This window comes from Myxine glutinosa, chromosome 8, assembly GCF_964187855.1.
Source record: "Myxine glutinosa chromosome 8, kmMyxGlut1.1, whole genome shotgun sequence".
Classification (NCBI taxonomy): domain Eukaryota; kingdom Metazoa; phylum Chordata; class Myxini; order Myxiniformes; family Myxinidae; genus Myxine; species Myxine glutinosa.
In genome coordinates, this window is record NC_136268.1 from 67,924,456 (window position 1) to 67,943,763 (window position 19,308).

Genomic DNA, 19,308 nt, shown 5'->3' on the forward strand with positions numbered 1-19,308 from the left:
TTTTTTTTTTATGTGAAAAAATCCCGAAATATTTTTTTCCCCCGTTTTATTCATTTTTTATTATTACCAAGTTTTTCAGAAATCAGTCAAAAAAAGAACAAAAAATGGTAAGCTTTTTCCTGCACAACATTAAGCACTCTGGGCTAGTAAACAGGTAAAAAATGACGTTCAGGTTCCTTTATTGCAACCGCATTGTTTGATAAGTTGAGGACTAGAAGAAATTGACAAGACCCTTTTAGGAACGGTTAAAGTAGGTGTTTGAAATCATTATCTTGGTAATGTTCTCCTTGGTGAGGCGGTGTCGGCGGTCGGTGAGGACGTTTCTGTAGACGGAGAAGGACCTTTCGACGTCGACGCTGACGATGGGGCAGTACCTCAAGAGGGGGATGTCGGCAAGCTTGACTCCAGCCGGCACACCAACCTCAGATCCGTGCTGATCTCCATCCAGGATCAAAGCCACTGTCCTCAGCACACCAATGTCGGGATTGCGCTGCAGCACCGCCTTGAACTTGGTGAGCAGGATCTCCTTACGGCAGCCTCGGATCTTTTCGAGCTCCTCTTTGGCCTGATCAAGGAGCTGGAACGCCTTGGCCAGCTCCATGCCGGCCTCCTCCAGCTGCTTAAGGATCTTCGGGATGAACGACACGTGGGCATTTAAGAAGACCAAACTGAGCTTGATGTCCGCCTTTCCGAACAGGTCCTTGGCACTCCGGATTGCCATCGCGTCGTCATCGTTCAGCTGGTCCACAATGTCCTTGACGGCCTCGAAGTGCTCGGCGTAAAACACCACGGCGTCGATCCACGTCCCCCACTGAGTCAGAATGGGCTCCGGGGGGAGAGAAAGATTGGGCTGCTGCTCCTTCCAAAGGACAACACGCGACGGGGCTTTGACGAACACCTTCTTCGTCATGGCAATCAGGTCGTTGACGTCCTTGAACATTTCTCGGACTGTCTCGCAGACACGGTGGAGCGCGTGGGCAATGCAAGTCACATGCAGCAAGTCCGGGAAGAGTTCCTTCAGGGCATGGCCGGCCTTGATCATATAGGCCGCGGCGTCGCTGACGAGGACCTTGAGGCACTCCGGCTTGAAATCAGGCCAAAGATAGCGCAGCGTGTCATTGACTGCGCGCACGATCTCCCCGGAGTTGGTCTTCTCCAGAAACATGCACTGGACGAGGTGGGGACGAAAGTACCCCTCCTTGGACAAGCGTCCCGCGATGATGTTGGCCACATATCGACCTGCCGAATCGGTCGTCTCGTCGACGGACAGCCAGATGGGCTGCTGTCCGAGGTCGGCACGGATCCCCGCCAAGGCCTCGTCGTAGCACTTGTCGAGGTAGTGCTTTCGAATCCAGCTTTCATCGGGGATCTGGAGAGTGATGTGCTTCTCCAGGAACGACCGGAGGGCAGGGTTTTCCAATTTCGACCATGGGATGCCAGCGGCCAGCATGGCCTGGCACAGCTCCTGAGCCACGACGTCGCACTTGTGCCTCTTTCCGCCACCAAAGTCCTCCATGGTGGCTTGCGTGACTGTCCTCTTCTTCTTCAAGTCCAAGTTGCTCTTGTGGCGGTCTCCTCGGACATGTTGGGCCAGCTCAGACTTCTGCTTCGCCCGGAAAGTCTTCACAAGCTCGACAGAAAGCCGTGTCACTCGACACGTACTTGAAGGTGGCCCCATCGCCGCCAGCGTTGAATTCCTTCAGCCACTTGTCACGAAGAGCAGCACTCATCTTGATAGGAGACTTGTTCACACTTTGTGTACACTCTCTCACTGTAGTACACCGCCTCCCTGCTGTACACGCTGGGGACGCAACGCACGCAAGTGGACGCAACGTTTTGTTTTTGAGATCGATCGCAGTTAAACATTTCGAGCGCAGTTAAAAATTTTGATCGCAGTTTAAAATTTCGAAAAATTCCCTAATTTTTTTTAGCGTTGCCAGACATTTTCGACCAAAAAGGGCATTTTATTTTATTTTTCCCGAAAAAGGGCGAAATATTTTTTTTCTCCGAAAATAGCAAAATAATTTTTTTTGCGCGCAAAAAAGCCGTTTTATGTGAAAAAATATTATTATTTTTTTCACATAAAAATCCGATGTGCAGATATAACATAGTAGTACAACAACATTTATGCGGGGCCTCGAAGGCCCCAGGCCTGCATTCGTGTCAGATTTTCGGGTTATAAGTGAAGAATGAAAATTTTCCCACGAGCCTGAATGAATTTTTTTTATTTTAATGTCACTGAATTTTGTGTAACAACATGAAAGTCGGTGAAAATGAGGCTCATTCCAAAAATAAATTGTACAGCATAGTTTTTGCAACAAAAAAAAACCTTGTGGGCCTCCGAGGCCCAATCACTGCATCCAAGGGTTAAAACGCTTTTGTAGAATTAATTGTAAGGTAAAGATAGCTGAAAACAGAGACGTGCCAAAGCTTTTTATCTTGGACTATTCGAGGCAAATGCAAGGATAGTGGAAATCAAAGAACGAAGCAATTTATGCTCAAACATGGACGTTAATTGGCTCACCACATGAACGTCACCGATTGGCTGACGTCGATGCACGTCATCACTGCAATAAGGTAAAGCAGAGAGCCAGAGTTAAAGTTGAAGGAAGTGAGTTTTGCTTTATGAGGAACACAGGAAACCTCAGGCCTCAGGAAACCTCAGGCCTAGTACAGAAAAACATAATGTACAGGGTGGTCCAGGTGTTGTTACGCCCTGAGAGCAAATCACTTTGTGCATGGTTGCATAACAGGTAGGCCACTATGACAGACACCGGTGAGTAAATTGTGAGACAACACGTGGCAGTGAGCACTTGGGCTCACCAGAGGCCGCAAAGAAAACAATGGCAGCCATTTGCCAACGACCTGAGAACAAATTCGGAATACCTGCGCCACATTTAAAATGAATACTGTGCCTTTGCCACCTTTAAAAATATGCATATCGTGTTGGGAAAATAAACTTTTCACCTTAGGTGGTCTGACAGACAAGTTGAGGAGTGTACGAAAGGTGGGGCAGGTGTACAGGTGTTGCGGCATCAAATTTCAAGAGGGTTAAAAAAATAATGGGTGTAATCATTTGAGACATATATGGGACCACCCTGTAAGCCATAAGGTATATAACACCTTACTCGGTGGTCAATAGTATAGCAGCAACCACAGGTTAAACCTCTCCAGCGAATAGGGCGTATGCGACGAAGGACTAGAGCAGGAGTTTCCATGACAACAGCATCTGCTTTGTCATCCCTTTATGAGGCGGTGCACAATCAATCAACTATACAAATAATGATGATAAAGGACGATGATTATAACATATCATTCCTTTCGCACCGAAGATTATGGTGCATCGCACGCTTTATTAACCCTTTAATTTCGGAATTTCCGCACACCATTGACAAATGTCATATAATCGCACTTTATGGAGCAAAAAAGGCTCTCAAATGGCGTTTGAGAAATATTGTGCACAAATAAATATATAATGCTTGAAATTTGTCGCGAAACAGATTTCATAATCACATGATGTTTGCTGCCTTATTGAATTGTGTGCGATCTGGATTTTCCATTGGATGCAGGGATTGAGTTAAAGGAAAATCCCAACTGCATGGATAACAACCATTATTACGAGGAATGCAGACACATCCTCGTAAGGTGAATGGTTTTTGTGCTGATGAGCAAAATTGTTGGACGAAATACTCATAAAGTGATTTTCAGCAATAGGATGCAATTATAATCAGTAGGACCAATTTGTGGACCTTTATCTATAGTAACAGCAGAATATTGTCAAAATAATAATCCTAATAATCGCAATACCATTTAAAAAATGCGCATCGTTTGACATCAAGGGACCATAGGACTCCTTACAACATCATGTTATCTCCTGGTGTTGGCCTAATGGTTACTTGGGTGTGGGCTTGGGATCCTAAGGTCCTGAGTTCGAAACCCGTTGAATTAACACCGGGTGGGGTCGACTCAGCCTGTCATCCTTCCGAGGTCGGCAAATTTGAGTACCGGCTTGCTGGGATGAATGATCCCGGTGGGTACCCCGATTTAGAATAGGTTGCGGTATTTTCCCTGCGCATCGTAAGAGGGTTGGCGTCAGGAAGGGCATCCGGCCATAAAAACATTGCCTCAAAACAGGGAACCATGATTGTCATGGGGCCCGCAAGGCTAACCGTAGCGGGGAAAAATTGCATTGGATGCCCTAGCTCTAAGCCCCCTAGCTCTAGCAGGGAAAAACCTAGAGGGGAAAGTGGGGAAAAATTGCATTGGATGCCTTAGCTCTAGTGGGGAAAAATTGCATTGGATGCCCTAGTTCTAGCAGGGAAAAATTTAGTGGGGAAAGCGGGGAAAAATTGCATTGGATGCCCTAGCTCTAGCAGGGAAAAATTTAGTGGGGAAAGCGGGGAAAAATTGCATTGGATGCCCTAGCTCTAGCAGGGAAAAATTTAGTGGGGAAAGCGGGGAAAAATTGCATTGGATGCCCTAGCTCTAGTGGGGAAAAATTGCATTGGATGCCCTAGTTCTAGCAGGGAAAATTTTAGTGGGGAAAGCGGGGAAAAATTGCATTGGATGCCCTAGCTCTAGTGGGGAAAAATTGCATTGGATGCCCTAGTTCTAGCAGGGAAAAATTTAGTGGGGAAAGCGGGGAAAAATTGCATTGGATGCCCTAGCTCTAGCAGGGAAAAATTTAGTGAGGAAAGCGGGGAAAAATTGCATTGGATGCCCTCGTTCTAGCAGGGAAAAACCTCGTGGGGAAAGCGGGGAAAAATTGCATTTGATGCCCGAGCTCTAGCGGGGAAAAATTGCATTGGATGCCTTAGCTCTAGCGGGGAAAAATTGCATTTGATGCCCGAGCTCTAGCGGGGAAAAATTGCATTGGATGCCCTAGCTCTAGCGGGGAAAAATTGCATTGGATGCCCTAGCTCTAGCGGGGAAAAATTGCATTGGATGCCCTAGCTCTAGCGGGGAAAAATTGCATTTGATGCCCGAGCTCTAGCGGGGAAAAATTGCATTGGATGCCCTAGCTCTAGCGGGGAAAAATTGCATTTGATGCCCGAGCTCTAGCGGGGAAAAATTGCATTGGATGCCCTAGCTCTAGCGGGGAAAAATTGCATTTGATGCCCTAGCTGTAGCTGGGAAAAATCTAGTGGGGAAAGCGGGGAAAAATTGCATTGGATGCCCTAGCTCTAATGGGGAAAACGGGGGAAAATTGCATTGGATGCTCTAGCTCTAGTGGGGAAAACGGGGGAAAATTGCATTGGATGCCCTAGCTCTAGATCCCCTAGCTCAAGCGGGGAAAAATGGCCTTAAAACGTTATTCATTCATTCAGAGAGGCATTGCATCAGCGGCAGACGCGCCCACAGAAAATGATGCAACCAGCAGCCGGGTGGCTGCACTCGAACCACCCACAACATCACTAGAGCAAGGCAGACCGGACTTTTCGCGCGCATCACCGATACATTACCTCTTCTGAGCTCCAACGACTCGATTCCCCTGTACACCCTCTTCCTGCCATAACGCTTCGAGGCCATGGCCGTGGCCTCCTCAATGCGGCTGTTGCGCCTATGCGCACAAAGGATGTTCGGTCAGAAAATGAGAGAGATCGCCTCAGGGCGTCACCAGTCGTGGAGAATCGATGGCAGTGCGGCCCTCACTCGCATCTCGCTCCGCTTTTAAAAGAGCTCGGTATACGTAAAGATACGGAAAGAAGGCACTTTTCCTCGCCCCACCCGAGCGGTACAGAGATAAAGGAGCGTCCTCTGGGGTGCGATGCACCGATATCCTAATGGATAAGGCTCGTCTCGCTCCTCACATCGCAATGCGGTGCTCTGGTTCAGCACTACACGGCACCTCCCGCTGTACCCTTCTCCACCCTTTCTATCCCTGTCCCGTTCGACTTCACTCGACGTGCATACCAATTAGAAACCCTCGACTCCACCATTTCTTGCAACCTTAGCTCGAATGACCAATTAAAGTTCCAATGGCGTTTGAGATAGGTGGAGTGTTGTTGATTCAGTGAGTTTTGCTCGAAAATAGACTTAAATATGACGAAACCTCCTCATTGCATCGATTTAATTGATGAAACTACCAACGTTACAAGAGAGACTTCTCACGCACGAAAAAAAAAGAAGACGTTACAGTCTGATAATGTCATAACTGTTGTGACGACATTATCAGATTTCGCTCGACACTTTGTATCTACGAAGGGGAGTTTTTCCCACGACCTTGCAGGAATGCACCTGCGCCAGTGAATCTCAGCACGAATGTTCATCCTTTGCATCGTACTTTCCAGCCAGAGTCACAAATCTTTCCCAGCAATGGGCGAATTTCCTGCATTGGGAGGGAAGTCACGACTCTCAAAATTAGCTCAAGGATTTAAAAAGAAAATACCCCAATAATTGGATTCTGGAGTAGTTCACGTTTGCAGAAGTGACGTCACGGTGACAAAGCATTTTGCTTTTTTGCATCCTTTCCTTTCAGCGTTACCACAACCATTTCCAGGATACTTCATGCATTGATCAATTTCATTTTGTCAGAACAATAATTATACGAGATGCTTTATGCTCAATTTGTGATGGATCAACACAGTTGTCATTATGGCCAACAGGATCTTGCTTGCTGCACATTGAGGATCTGCATGCCTTATTCCACAACAAATTCTCTGTTAAGAACACGTCATTCACAAGAGAAAAACAAGAAAGAGCGATCAGAGATTGCAGGCCCTCGCCCGGACGTGTTTTTAATGTTTTTTGAGGCTTTTGTGTTAAAACAAATATGGCGGCCGAACCACGTGACTGATGACATCATCATTTTTTTTTTCTGCACCAATTCGTCTCTAGATGACACTCAAGAAATGTCATCTTGATCGGATGAAGTTTTGTACTTGTCGAATTATGACGTCATAATGGAGGCACCTGTGACATCATCATTAACATGTTTTATTCCCCATGGAGAGTTTACAATGAGCCATGGCTCAATTTTTCTATGCAGCGCTTTCAGACATAGAGGTGCAAAGTTTTTCGTTTTTTCCAATATGACACCCATACCACGTGACCTATGACGTCATAATTATTTAAAAATTATACAGGAGGTGCACCTATGGTGAAAATATCCTGTCAATCGGACCAACGGTTACAGAGAAAATCATATTTATTCTGTGCGGACAAACAGACAGACAAGCAAACAAATGGACTCAAATGCAACACCCTCTCTTCCGCGGTAATAACAGAGGTGAAAATACATACAAATGGACAAATACTTTTTGGTGTTACCCTATTTAGCGTTTTCATCTGAACTGATGGCTCACGCTACTCAGAGCCCAGGTTCAATTACATGGAGTGTGGAAGCTGGAGGGCATCCCTCTGCCGTCCACCCTTAAAAAAATTCTGCTTGTACCCATGTAGATTTTTTTTTTTCTCATTATTGTTTGCAGAGTTGAGGTTCGTGGAGGAGCTAGAACATAGAATGGATCAGGACATAACATAGCAAAAGGAACAGTCGAAAGATGAGGGAAACACAAACAGCAGAGTCGAGGGACAAAATAAAGGGAGACGTGGAGAAAATATTGCCGTGGGGAAGAATTAGGGATAGGAGAGGACACAGAGGGCAAACAAGATGGATACAGCCACAAACTCTCAATCACAGAAGTGGAAGAAAATACTGGAAACCTGGAAGACGTGGGCTTGGATTGGGTTAAGGGAAGTAGAAAAGATCATGGTTTTGGATGGGGGATTATCTGAGATGGTGGTCAGCCCTGGAGGGAAGAATGAGTGAAGATCTGAGGAAGTTGGATCACAGACAGTACAAAAAGAGGAACAATTGAGTGGAGGTGAGCAGTGATCTTCAATTGTACAGTGCATTCAGAAAGTATTCAGACCCCTTCACTTTTTTCACATTTTGTTATGTTGCAGCCTTATGCTGAAATCGTTTAAATTCATTTTCCCCTCATCAATCTACACTCAATACCCCATAATGACAAAGAGAAAACAGGATTTTAGAAAGTTTTACAAATTTATTAAAAATAAAAAACTGAAATACCACATTGACATAAGTATTCATACCCTTTGCTATGACACTTGAAATTTAGCTCAAGTGCCTCCCATTTCTGTTGATCATCTTTGAGATGTTTCTACACCTTGATTGGAGTCCACCTGTGGTAAATTCAATTGATTGGACATGATTTGGAAAGGCACACACCTGTCTATATCAGGTCTCACAGCTGACAATGCATATCAGAGCAAAAACCAAGCCATGAGGTCGAAGGAACTGCCTGCAGAGCTCAGAGACAGGATTGTGTCGAGGCACAGATCTGGGGAAGCCTACAAAAAAATTCTGCTGCATTGAAGGTTCCAAGAGCACAGTGGCCTCCATAATTCTTAAATAGAAGAAGTTTGGAACAATCAGGACTCTTCTGAGAGCTGGCCGGCCGGCCAAACTGAGCAATCGGGGGAGAAGGGCCTTGGTAAGAGAGGTGACCAAGAACACGATGGTCACTCTGGCTGAGCTCCAGAGATCCTGTGTGGAGATGGGAGAAACTTCCAGATGGACAACCATCACTGCAACACTCCACCGATCTGGGCTTTATGGCAGAGTGGCCAGATGGAAGCCTCTCCTCAGTGAAAGACACATGAAAGCCCACATAATCTTGTTTCTCACAGTCTGAGAGTCCTTCAGGTGCTTTTTTGCAAACTCCAAGCGGGCTTTCATGTTTCTTTCACTGAGGAGAGGCTTCCATCTGGCCACTCTGCCATAAAGCCCAGATCGGTGGAGTGTTGCAGTGATGGTTGTCCTTGTGGAAGTTTCTCCCATCTCCAAACATGATCTCTGGAGCTCAGCCAGAGTGACCATCGGGTCCTTGGGTCACCTCTCTTACCAAGGCCTTGCTCCCCCGATTGCTCAGTTTGGCCGGGCGGCCAGCTCTAGGAAGAGTCCTGGTTGTTCCAAACTTCTTCCATTTAAGAATTATGAGGCCACTGTGCTCTTGGGAACCGTCAATGCAGCAGAGTTTTTTTTGTAGCCTTCCCCAGATCTGTGCTTCGACACAATCCTGTGTCTGAGCCCTGCAGGCAGTTCCTTCGACCTCATGGCTTGGTTTTTGCTCTGATATGCAATGTCAGCTGTGAGACCTTATATAGACAGGTGTGTGCCTTTCCAAATCATGTCCAATGAATTGAATTAACACAGGTGGACTCCAATCAAGGTGTAGAAACATCTCAAAGATGATCAAGAGAAATGGGAGGCACCTGAGCTAAATTTCAAGTATCATAGCAAAGGGTATGAATACTTATGTCAATGTGATATTTCAGTTTTTTATTTTTAATAAATTTGCAAAACTTTCTAAAATCCTGTTTTCCCTTTGTCATTATGGGGTACTGAGTGTAGATTGATGAGGGAAAAAATGAATTTAAACGATTTCAGCATAAGGCTACAACATAACAAAATGTGAAAAAAGTGAAGGGGTCTGAATACTTTCTGAATGCACTTTCGGTAGTTTCATCAGAGGGGGTTACTGGTAGATCCTGCAGAAACATGAGGGTGGGGGGGCAAAGCACGGGCAGAGTAGAGGGTGCAAGACAATAAAGGAAGTTGCCTTTTCTCAAAGCGTTCACCATCCTGGATGACGTCACAGCATTCACGGTCACGTCATTCATTCACGGTGGTCGTCACGGGACTAATCTCCTATTCCCTATGCATTTGTCCATTGTCTGTTAATGGCATTGGAAGTCATTTTAAAGTATATTGTCTTTTAATGTGTTTGTCATGCATGTGATTTATGTAAAAGCTCAACTCTGAGTGTTGCATCAAACAGAAAACTAATGGCAACCTCATAAAATGAAGAGCTAATGAAGACATGCAGTCGTAGAGAGTACTCTCCACTAAACATTAAATGAATACAGTTCCTGAGAAGAATGGGCATATTATCTTGTTTAAAAAAACCAATGGAAACAAGCAGACTAATATACACAGGAATCTTACCAAAATATCTGGAATTGAATGAGTGTGGGAAGGGGATGGAAGGAGAGACTAAGAGGTTGAGAGGAGATATTAAAAGGAAAGGGGGTGTTTGTCAAAAAGTTTTTTTCTTTACTTTTCCACCGGCTTCAGAGTCAAAATCATGACTTGTTTCAATGGCATCAGAAACTCACCCTGCTGGAAAAACAAAAATAACTGGCTGGAAACTACGCAGAAAAGGCACCAGACCATTCCTTGTGGTTGGTGGAATTTTTTTTGACTCTCCCTCAAAGAAGCAATACAGAGGGACAGGAGTGAGAGATTGGGGGAAAAAACCCCACCCACCATTTTTGTAACCCGATAAAAAAAATGGCTCATTTGCCAATGTGCTTCTTCTTCTTCTTCACTCAAAATGCATCTTGCAGCAAGATGGTTTTTTACATCACAAGTGAAAGCAAACGAGACACAGCAGGAAATTAACTTAAGTTAATTTTTTCTTTGGATTGAATCACAGCCCTTATCAAATACAGTTTAGGAGTCGCGGAAGGCGAGAGAACGAGGCCATTCGTAGGGTTCGAAGATGGTTTATTGTAACAGCAAGATCCAGCACACTAAACTCGAACGGAAGTCAGCACGCTTATATAAAGCCAAAAGCCCTCTTCGGAGGGCGTGGCTCCGGCAACCGCGCGTGCGTCACGTCCGCACAACCACAAGTCCAACAGGCCCGTGCACGTGTATTATGCCCAAATAAGGTAATCACATAAGGTAACTGCCACATGCGGTTACCTGCACATAAGGTAACCGCCACATACGTCCCCCCAGAATGCACTCCACGGGCCTATGCGTAGGCCGAGGCGACCGAGGGGCTGGGAAAGTCCTCGGGGGAGGCTGCCGAGGTTCCTCGCGGGCCTCCCGAGGTTGCAGGTCGCGGGTGCAGTGCCGAGAAGGCTCGAGCGGTGCACGCGAAAAGCGGGTGAGCCAACGGAGGGGCTGGTCAAGGCCTCGGGGGAGGCTGCCGAGGTTCCTCGCGGGCCTCCCGAGGATGCAGGGTCGGAGAAGTAGTTGCGGTTGTAGTTGTAGTTGCGCGAGGGTGACGAAGCGGCCGTGCCGCTAACGTCAGCGCGCGCGAAGGTGACGAAACAGCCGTTCCGCCAACGTCAGTGCGTGCGAAGGTGACGAAGCAGCCGTGCCTTCGGAGGGTCTTGGAATAGGTTCGCCCCTCCGGTCGTAGAGGAGGAGCCGAGCGCGGTGCGCGAACCTCATAGTCATGGCCATCGTCGTTACCGAAACTCCGGCATTTCGAAACCGCGTTCGAAACTGCGCCCGAAGCCGTGCGGGAGAAGCCGGCGTCACCAGCTTAGGTGGCTTCCCTGGCTAGGGCGCGCTTGCCGTGTTCGTTCGCAGCCCCCGAATCCGTTCGGGGGCAGTCGGAGGTCACCAGTTTAGGAGTCGCGGAAGGCGAGAGAATGAGGCCATTCGTAGGGTTCGAAGATGGTTTATTGTAACAGCAAGATCCAGCACACTAAACTCGAACGGAAGTCAGCATGCTTATATAAAGCCAAAAGCCCTCTTCGGAGGGCGTGGCTCCGGCAACCGCGCGTGCGTCACGTCCGCACAACCACAAGTCCAACAGGCCCGTGCATGTGTATTATGCCCAAATAAGGTAATCACATAAGGTAACCGCCACATGCGGTTACCTGCACATAAGGTAACCGCCACAACAGTATCAATGTTTTCTTTCAGCAAAACAAATATTCATAAATGAACAAGTATTACTAATACAGTACTCGACAATACCATTTTCTTATTTTACTACTTCATATACAATTAATACTTCTTATTCCTGAATTTTCCCACATATATTAATTTAATTCTGTTAGATCCTACTGTACCATGCAAAACGCGAGGGCGCTAACTGACTTCCTGGTATGGTACGTCTTGACGTCATACGTTCCAGGCGTGCATCAGTGTCTGACGAAAAAAAAAAAATTCACACTTAAAAGGTGGACTCACAGTATTCTGGTTCCCCGAGGAAAATGAGGCACATTTTACATGCAGTTTGTAAAATTATTGCTTTATTCGTTATACCGTATGCTGTGACGTGATCTCGCGCAATCTCACGTGATTTCGCCTCTTTATGGCTCTCAGGTGGCTCACTTGGTTTCCCTCTGTGTATTTTTAATTATTTTAATGTGTAGGTGGTATTTTCCTTAATCTGTTTGTTTAATTCATTTTTCCCCATCGTCAGTCCTTCTACCCCCGTATGAGTCCTTCCACCTCCTTCACGTTCTCCATCCCTGCCGCCAGTCTGGCGTCGCTCAACTTCAACTCTCCCCATCTCACATTTGATTTCCTCACCCATCGCGTCCATTCTCGTGCCAATCACTTGCATTTTGCCGCTGATTCTTTCTCTCATTCGACTCCATTCGTGATTTGAACTGGCCCCGAAAGAGCCCCATATGGAGCGGTGCTGGTACCGTTACCCTGTGGTACAAGTTTCATGAATGCCGAATTTTCCTCGTTTTGGTTCTTCTCACACCAACCTTTTTGAAATCACCAGGTGAGTACGTGCACTCGTCCGCTGATAACACCATTTATAACACTGAGTGAACAGGTGATCGATTTATTTAATGAATTAATAATTGTTGGAACGGAATTCCTCTGTAACCCGGGGATTCCCCTGTTCCTGCATTTTCACATTTTGTGTTAAACTTGAGTTTCACACGACCAGACAAGCAGGACACGCTTCATTTTATATCGGTCAATAACTTATCGAATGAGCACACTTCCTTTCCTCCTTTCCTTCCTTTCATGTGAATGCTGCTTCATCGGAATAAACATACCTCACACTGTACCTCATTGTTCTTTTTAAAAATAAGAGAATGCTGTTCTGTTCGAGGAACCAATCGATTAGGGAACGGATTTAAAATGTATCGATTCACAGCCATTAAATAACGTCAATCCGGGCATAGCACCGATCAAGCACGATAAACACTTAATGTGCGAAATGACGTCATTATTTAATTATTTTATAATCGGAATCGGTAGTATAATCGACAGATTATTTTTACGGCGTGGCCCATAGGGCAAAGCCGTCTAGAACAGTGTTTGTCTGTCCGTCCGTATGTATGTCCCCTCAAACATATACCAATCAGAGCTGAGGATCTGGTCACATGACAGGGTGATGCGATTACGTCCGATGTCATTACGGCGGCGGTACGGCGGCTGACTCTCCACGCACCGCCATTTTGATTCCAATTTCGTTCAGGCCGAACATATCGTCGAACCTGTCATATATCACAATCGCCATGCTCTACCTATATGTTTTTCATTCAGTGTGAAACACAAACAAACCGATTGTTAAAATGACCATCAAATATCGAAAGCATCAGCGTTACGTCTTTTCCAACAAAACGGTATGTATAGGCTTCATGCCTCACCTTCGGACCGCTTTGGACAAATTATGCCCAGGTTTCTTAATACAGTAGTGTATCGTTTCAGTAGTATCGTTTTCATAATAGTAATAAAAATAATATGGTAAATATGACCATAACACTTTCATCCCAATGTGGTGAATACAAAGTTAATGGATTGAAGTGGTGTATGGTTCATGAATCAATGATAAGCAGTGTAACCGTGGAAGTAAGAAATTGGCCCGGTTTTTTGATAGCATGTTATTAACCCAACCCTTGTGGGGTATATAGATTACAGTAGATCTTCCCCCAGTTCTCTAAGTAAAACTTACCCTACAGATGTCGGGATTCCTCCAAATTTCTTTGTTTAATGTTATAAACACTATTAGCGACTGTTTACAAAGCTAATCATGTGCTTTTGTGGTTTATAATATTTACAAGCCCGGCTACACCGCTGCTGATAGACTTTCGGTCTTGGTTTTTTCTCATCAGTTATTGTGTGAGTACTTTTTTTTTTAATGATCTTCGAGCTAAACAGGTGCATAGGCTCCGCATGTTAAGCATGACATGAGCACAGCTACAGCCGATGACATCTCCATAAGATTGTAATACAGCCAATACCAGGAAGATAATTTATTTCTCAATTTATTAGACCAGTCCACCTTGAAGAGGGAACATCCTAGGGCACTTGTTTCGGGATTGTTGGCCCTCATGATCCTTATGAAAGATGCCTTTTTATACATAAAAAAGCTTTAAAAATTAAGTATTTAAACAGAATTTGGGACATGTACTCTAACCTAACCCCATGGCGAAAGTACACAGTCCAACAAAACTGCCCCATGAGCATGCATATGCACTCAGCCCAAAGGCATGGTCTATCAAACCTCCATGGTTTATCAAAGTTCATGGTCTATCAAACACACACATCCTAAACCTAAACGGTCAGAATGCATGGCCATACAATTGGACCCCTGCTCAATAGTCGTAGTCCCCATGACCTTTTTTGAAGGTGCCTTTATTATTTAAAAAAAGAAGGTAAAATAATCAAACATTTAAACAGCTTGGGATGTGCACCTTGACCTCACAGCCAAGGCACACAATACAACAACACTGTCCTACAAACATACACATGCCTCCATCCCGAAGACTGAAGCACATGGTTAATTAAACACACAAATTCTAAACGCAAAGCACCACAATGCATGGTCATGGGCATACAATTTGACCACTCCTCAATGGGAGTAGTCCCCAGGACCAGAGTGAGGAGCAAAAGCTCCTCCCCAAAGTCAACTGGTCAAATCCTACAATACATTTAGTCGAGGATAGACCCCATAACTGTAGTGGGTACGAGGTTGCAGCTGGGAAGTAGGGGCCTGTATCTCCGCTAAGCTGGTGCCTATTCGGCAAAGCCTATGCAGCTGTTCAGCCAGAAAAGCCTATTTTAAATTTCAATTGTTCCTGTGTACACCCAGAACTGTTTTTTTTTGTTTTTTTTTAAACAGGCTAATGTGTCACAGGCATTTCCTGTTGGTCTGAATGCATGCAGTGATAGCTGGCGTGGCACTTGGTTCCTGGTACCATCTGGCCACTACAGTTATGGGGTCTGTTATATATATATATATATATATATATATATATATATATATATATATATATATATATACACATACAAAAGTGAAACAAGAAAAAGTACAGAGTGATTGCAAGGAAAAAGCAAAATTAAATGATATATGGTTTGGAAAATACAAAAAGGATTGTGTAATAAATCAGATAAGAGATTAATGAAGGAGAAAGGAAGGGTTAAAGAGGGGAATGTGCTGTACAGGAGATATGTGGGATGAGATAGAGAGACGCTTGGCCGGGTGACTGGTACCATGAACAAGGATGCTTGGTGGTGGCTTAACAGTTAGGGTGGCTGGCTTGGGATCCTGGGGTCCTGAGTTTGAATTCTGGGTGGTCGTTGAATTAACACCAGGTGCGTTGATACAGCCTGTCATCCTTCTGAGGTCGGTGAAATGAGTACCAGTGACCTGGGTTCACATCTAGTGCGGAGACTGTGACTACACATCTAGTGTGGAGAGTGCCCCCCCCCCCCCTCTCAAGATTATAGCTTACAATAGATTGCATGCATCGTGTGTGTTATATCGCCAATGACTGTCAGAAGCTTCTATCACAATGCAAATCGCGCCCTGGAAAAGCTAGTGTGGAAATCAAGTACAGATAACACCTGATAAACGTTTATATATAGGATATCGAAGCTCCAATACAATATTTCATTAATTTCCCTTTGCAAACACGAAGCTTCCATCCCACCTCCCACTCCCCCAATCATGGTGATTCGTGCTGAGTATTCCACGCGTGCGGGAGGGGTCCATACACACTGCAGTGCGGCTGCACGCCACCAGCAATCATTCACCACCCCAGTGAACTTGCCAAGAGATTCCACGGAGTGCAATTTCCAGGAGACACCGAGGTCTGGACAAGTTAAACCAATTTGGCCTTGAGCTTCAGTGGTGAGATCATAGCCGTCTTGAACTACAGGTAGGGCAGGCAGGTGAAGCTGCTGCTGCACAATGTACTCCACCCAGTGTGAGGCAAAGAGCCGATGACGTAGAGAATAAGCAGAAGCAGAGAACACAGCCAGTAAAATGGTTAGATGATACAACCAACAACGAAAATCAACAAACCTTATGGACTCAACACATCCTCATCCATAGAACAGAATTCTTAAAATTAGACTTTTACACAATTATCTTGAACAATATAGGCGACTGCTGTGTATGTCCTAAACTGCTTGTGATGTCATTAAAGACGTGTTAAATTATTTTGCTCCAATTGGAAACCGAAATGACACTGCAAGTGAAATTAAACAGAATAGATTTGGAATCAAGCGATGACTACTATATGAGAACAGGGATTGAAATGAAGTCTGTGACTCCGTGAGAACAGGGATTGAACTGGAGACTGTGATTCCGTGAGAACAGGGATTGAACTGGAGACTGTGATTCCGTGAGAACAGGGATTGAACTGAAGACTGATTCCGTGAGAACAGGGATTGAACTGAAGACTGTGATTCCGTGAGAACAGGGATTGAACTGAAGACAGCGACTCCGTGAGAACAGGGATTGAACTGGAGACTGTGACTCCATTAGAACAGGGATTTAACTGAAGACAGTGACTCCGTGAGAACTGGGATTGAACTGAAGACTGTGACTACGTGAGAACAGGGATTGAAATGAAGACTGTGACTCCGTGAGAACAGATTGAACTGAAGACTGTGACTCCGTGAGAACAGGGATTGAACTGAAGACTGTGACTCCGTGAAAAGAGGGATTGAACTGAAGACTGTGATAACGTGAGAACAGGGATTGAACTGAAGACTGTGACTACGTGAGAACAGGGATTGAACTGAAGACTGACTCTGTGAGAACAGGGATTGAGCTGAAGACTGTGACTCCGTGAGAACAGGGATTGAACTGAAGACTGTGACTCCGTGTGAACAGGGACAGGGATTGAACTCAAGACTGTGACTCCGTGAGAACAGGGATGGAAGTGAAGACTGTGACTCCGTGAGAACAGGGATTGAACTGAAGACTGTGACTCCGTGAGAACAGGGATTGAACTGAAGACTGTGACTCCATGAGAACAGGAATTGAACTGAATACAGTGACTACGTGAGAACAGGGATTGAACTGAAGACAGTTATTCTGTGAGATCAGGGATTGAACTGAAGACTGTGACTCCATGAGAACAGGGATTGAACTGAAGACTGTGACTCTGTGAGAACAGGGATTTAACTCAAGACCGTGACTCCGTGAGAACAGGGATTGAACTCAAGACCGTGACTCCATGAGAACAGGGATTGAACTCAAGACTGTGACTCTGTGAGAACAGGGATTGAACTCAAGACCATGACTCTGTGAGAACAGGGATTGAACTCAAGACCGTGACTATGTGAGAACAGGTATCACACTCAAGACCGTGACTCCGTGAGAACAGGGATTGAAGACAACTAGGTGATGTGTATAATGTTACACCTGCACTACCGTAAAATGGGGTGAATATGGACAGCAAGGTGAATAGCGACACAAACTGAAAAAAAGTTCGGAAACTTTTTTCGCTAAAAATTGATAACCATACTGATTTGTTGATATTTGGGTTGAAAGTGTTCTCTTGTTTTTTTAAAAGGCAACTTATAGTCCCTATTACCCCCATATATGGGTTAAATAGGATTTTTATGGCTGTCCCTATTCACCCCGTTTTACGGGTGAATAGGGACAGTCACTAATACAAAAAAAAAAAAAAAATCAAGAAATAGGGACAGTTTGGAGAAACTTTTTATCCCATATTTTTTTTAATTGGCACCGTGGTTTATATTATGGGTGCATATTATGTGCATCCATCTGAGCTATCAATTTAGCAATAAGTTGGAAACTCAGGATTGTTTCTTGATTATTATTTTATTGTATTAGTTACTGTCCCTATTCATGCGTAAAACGGGGTGAATAGGGGCAGCCATAAAAATCCTATTTATTCCTATTTAACCCATATATGGGGTTAATAGGGACTATAAGTTGCTTTTTAAAAAAAACAAGAGAACACTTTCAACCCAAATATCAACAAATCAGTATGGTTATCAATTTTCAGCGAAAAGTTTCCGAACTTCTTTTCAGTTTGTGTCCCTATTCACCTTGCTGTCCCTATTCACCCCATTTTACGGTACCGGTTTACATTTTCGACCTGTAGTATATATATATATGTGTGTGTGTGTGTGTGTGTGTGTGTGTGTGTGTGTGTGTGTGTGTGTGTGTGTGTGTGTGTGTGTGTGTGTGTGTGTGTGTGTGTGTGTGTGTGTGTGTGTGTGTGTAACCGAGGTCCATTAATTCATTAATTAATGGGAAGACCCAGATAAGTACCTTTAGACACAAAATAGTTCCTAAGCTAAAGTAGTTCCTAAAACACTTTGGTTGGAATGAATGAAATGAGCTATATTAAGAAGGTAACCTTTAGAGATCTATCAAATTCATTTTCCTGATTTGATAGCGGGCCAAGCCATTGCTTGGTCAAAGACAAATGTGGCAAACGGCTCGAACGAGTTTACGAGGATGTGCGGATGGGAGGCTGTGAGCGGGGACCGCTGGGAGCGGACGATTAGGTTGGGGGGTTACGAGGAGTGTTTAGTGGGGGTAAGGGGCGGGGGTGGGGTGAGAGGAGGTATTAACTGCAAAGGCGGAGTCACGTGGGCTGTTGCCAAATCAGAGAGGACGCACCAGTGTCAAGGACGTCGAAGACGCAGCGATCGCGGCGGCGTGGAAATGCGTCAAAATGCGCCACAAGATCTACTCACTCTGCGCTCTTTGCCTCCGCTTTTTATAACAACGCCAGAGCAGTAAGAAGGTCGCAATGTGACCCAGGAGGACGACCGTGGCTACGGGGCCGGAGATGTCGGACCGACCGGGCGACATGCGTGCCTCCTTTCAGCAGATCGACAACACATGAGTACCGGCCGTTCCGACGAGGCAAGGGGTCGAGCCGCACAGGGGAGGGCCAGGAGCGCAAGCTGGGCGTGGAGCCGTGGGGAAGGAAGGGGAGGGGTCATGGCAACGCAGAGGGAGAGTAGTGCAGTTTGTAGGTAACGACCCTTCTCTGGGTCCGCCCGGGATGCGTGTCTCTACGTTTAGTCATTTTTCCCGACTGCGTCACTCCAATGGCCATCTTTGGATGGATTCTGCCTGTGAACCGAGTTGAATGGTAACTGCGATCTGTCGCAGAAACCCTCCTCGGTGTACATTTCATTATTCCCAATCATATCGTGACCTCAGAGAATGAATCCTCATTAAGTTACACCTATCCAATTCCTGGTCTGATGCACATGGACCATCAGAATCCTAAATATTGTTGAAAAATAAAATAAGAGATATGGCGCCACCAGTGTGACAAACAGGT

The 19,308-nt window shown here is 45.3% G+C and overlaps 1 protein-coding gene across 4 annotated transcripts in view; it reads right to left on the reverse strand.

Moving 5' to 3' along the window:
- Positions 1 to 19,308, reverse strand: part of EPPK1 (epiplakin 1) — a 263,841-nt gene that overhangs the window by 103,109 nt on the left and 141,424 nt on the right. The window contains exon 1 of one of the 4 annotated variants that reach the window (XM_078783360.1): positions 18,710 to 18,895. The exons of the other annotated variants lie outside the window; for them this stretch is intronic. Coding sequence (XP_078639486.1) covers positions 18,710 to 18,827 — 118 coding nt within the window. The 5' untranslated portion in view covers positions 18,828 to 18,895. Of the gene's footprint in view, positions 1 to 18,709; positions 18,896 to 19,308 lie in introns of those variants that run through there. 4 annotated transcript variants of the gene reach the window in all.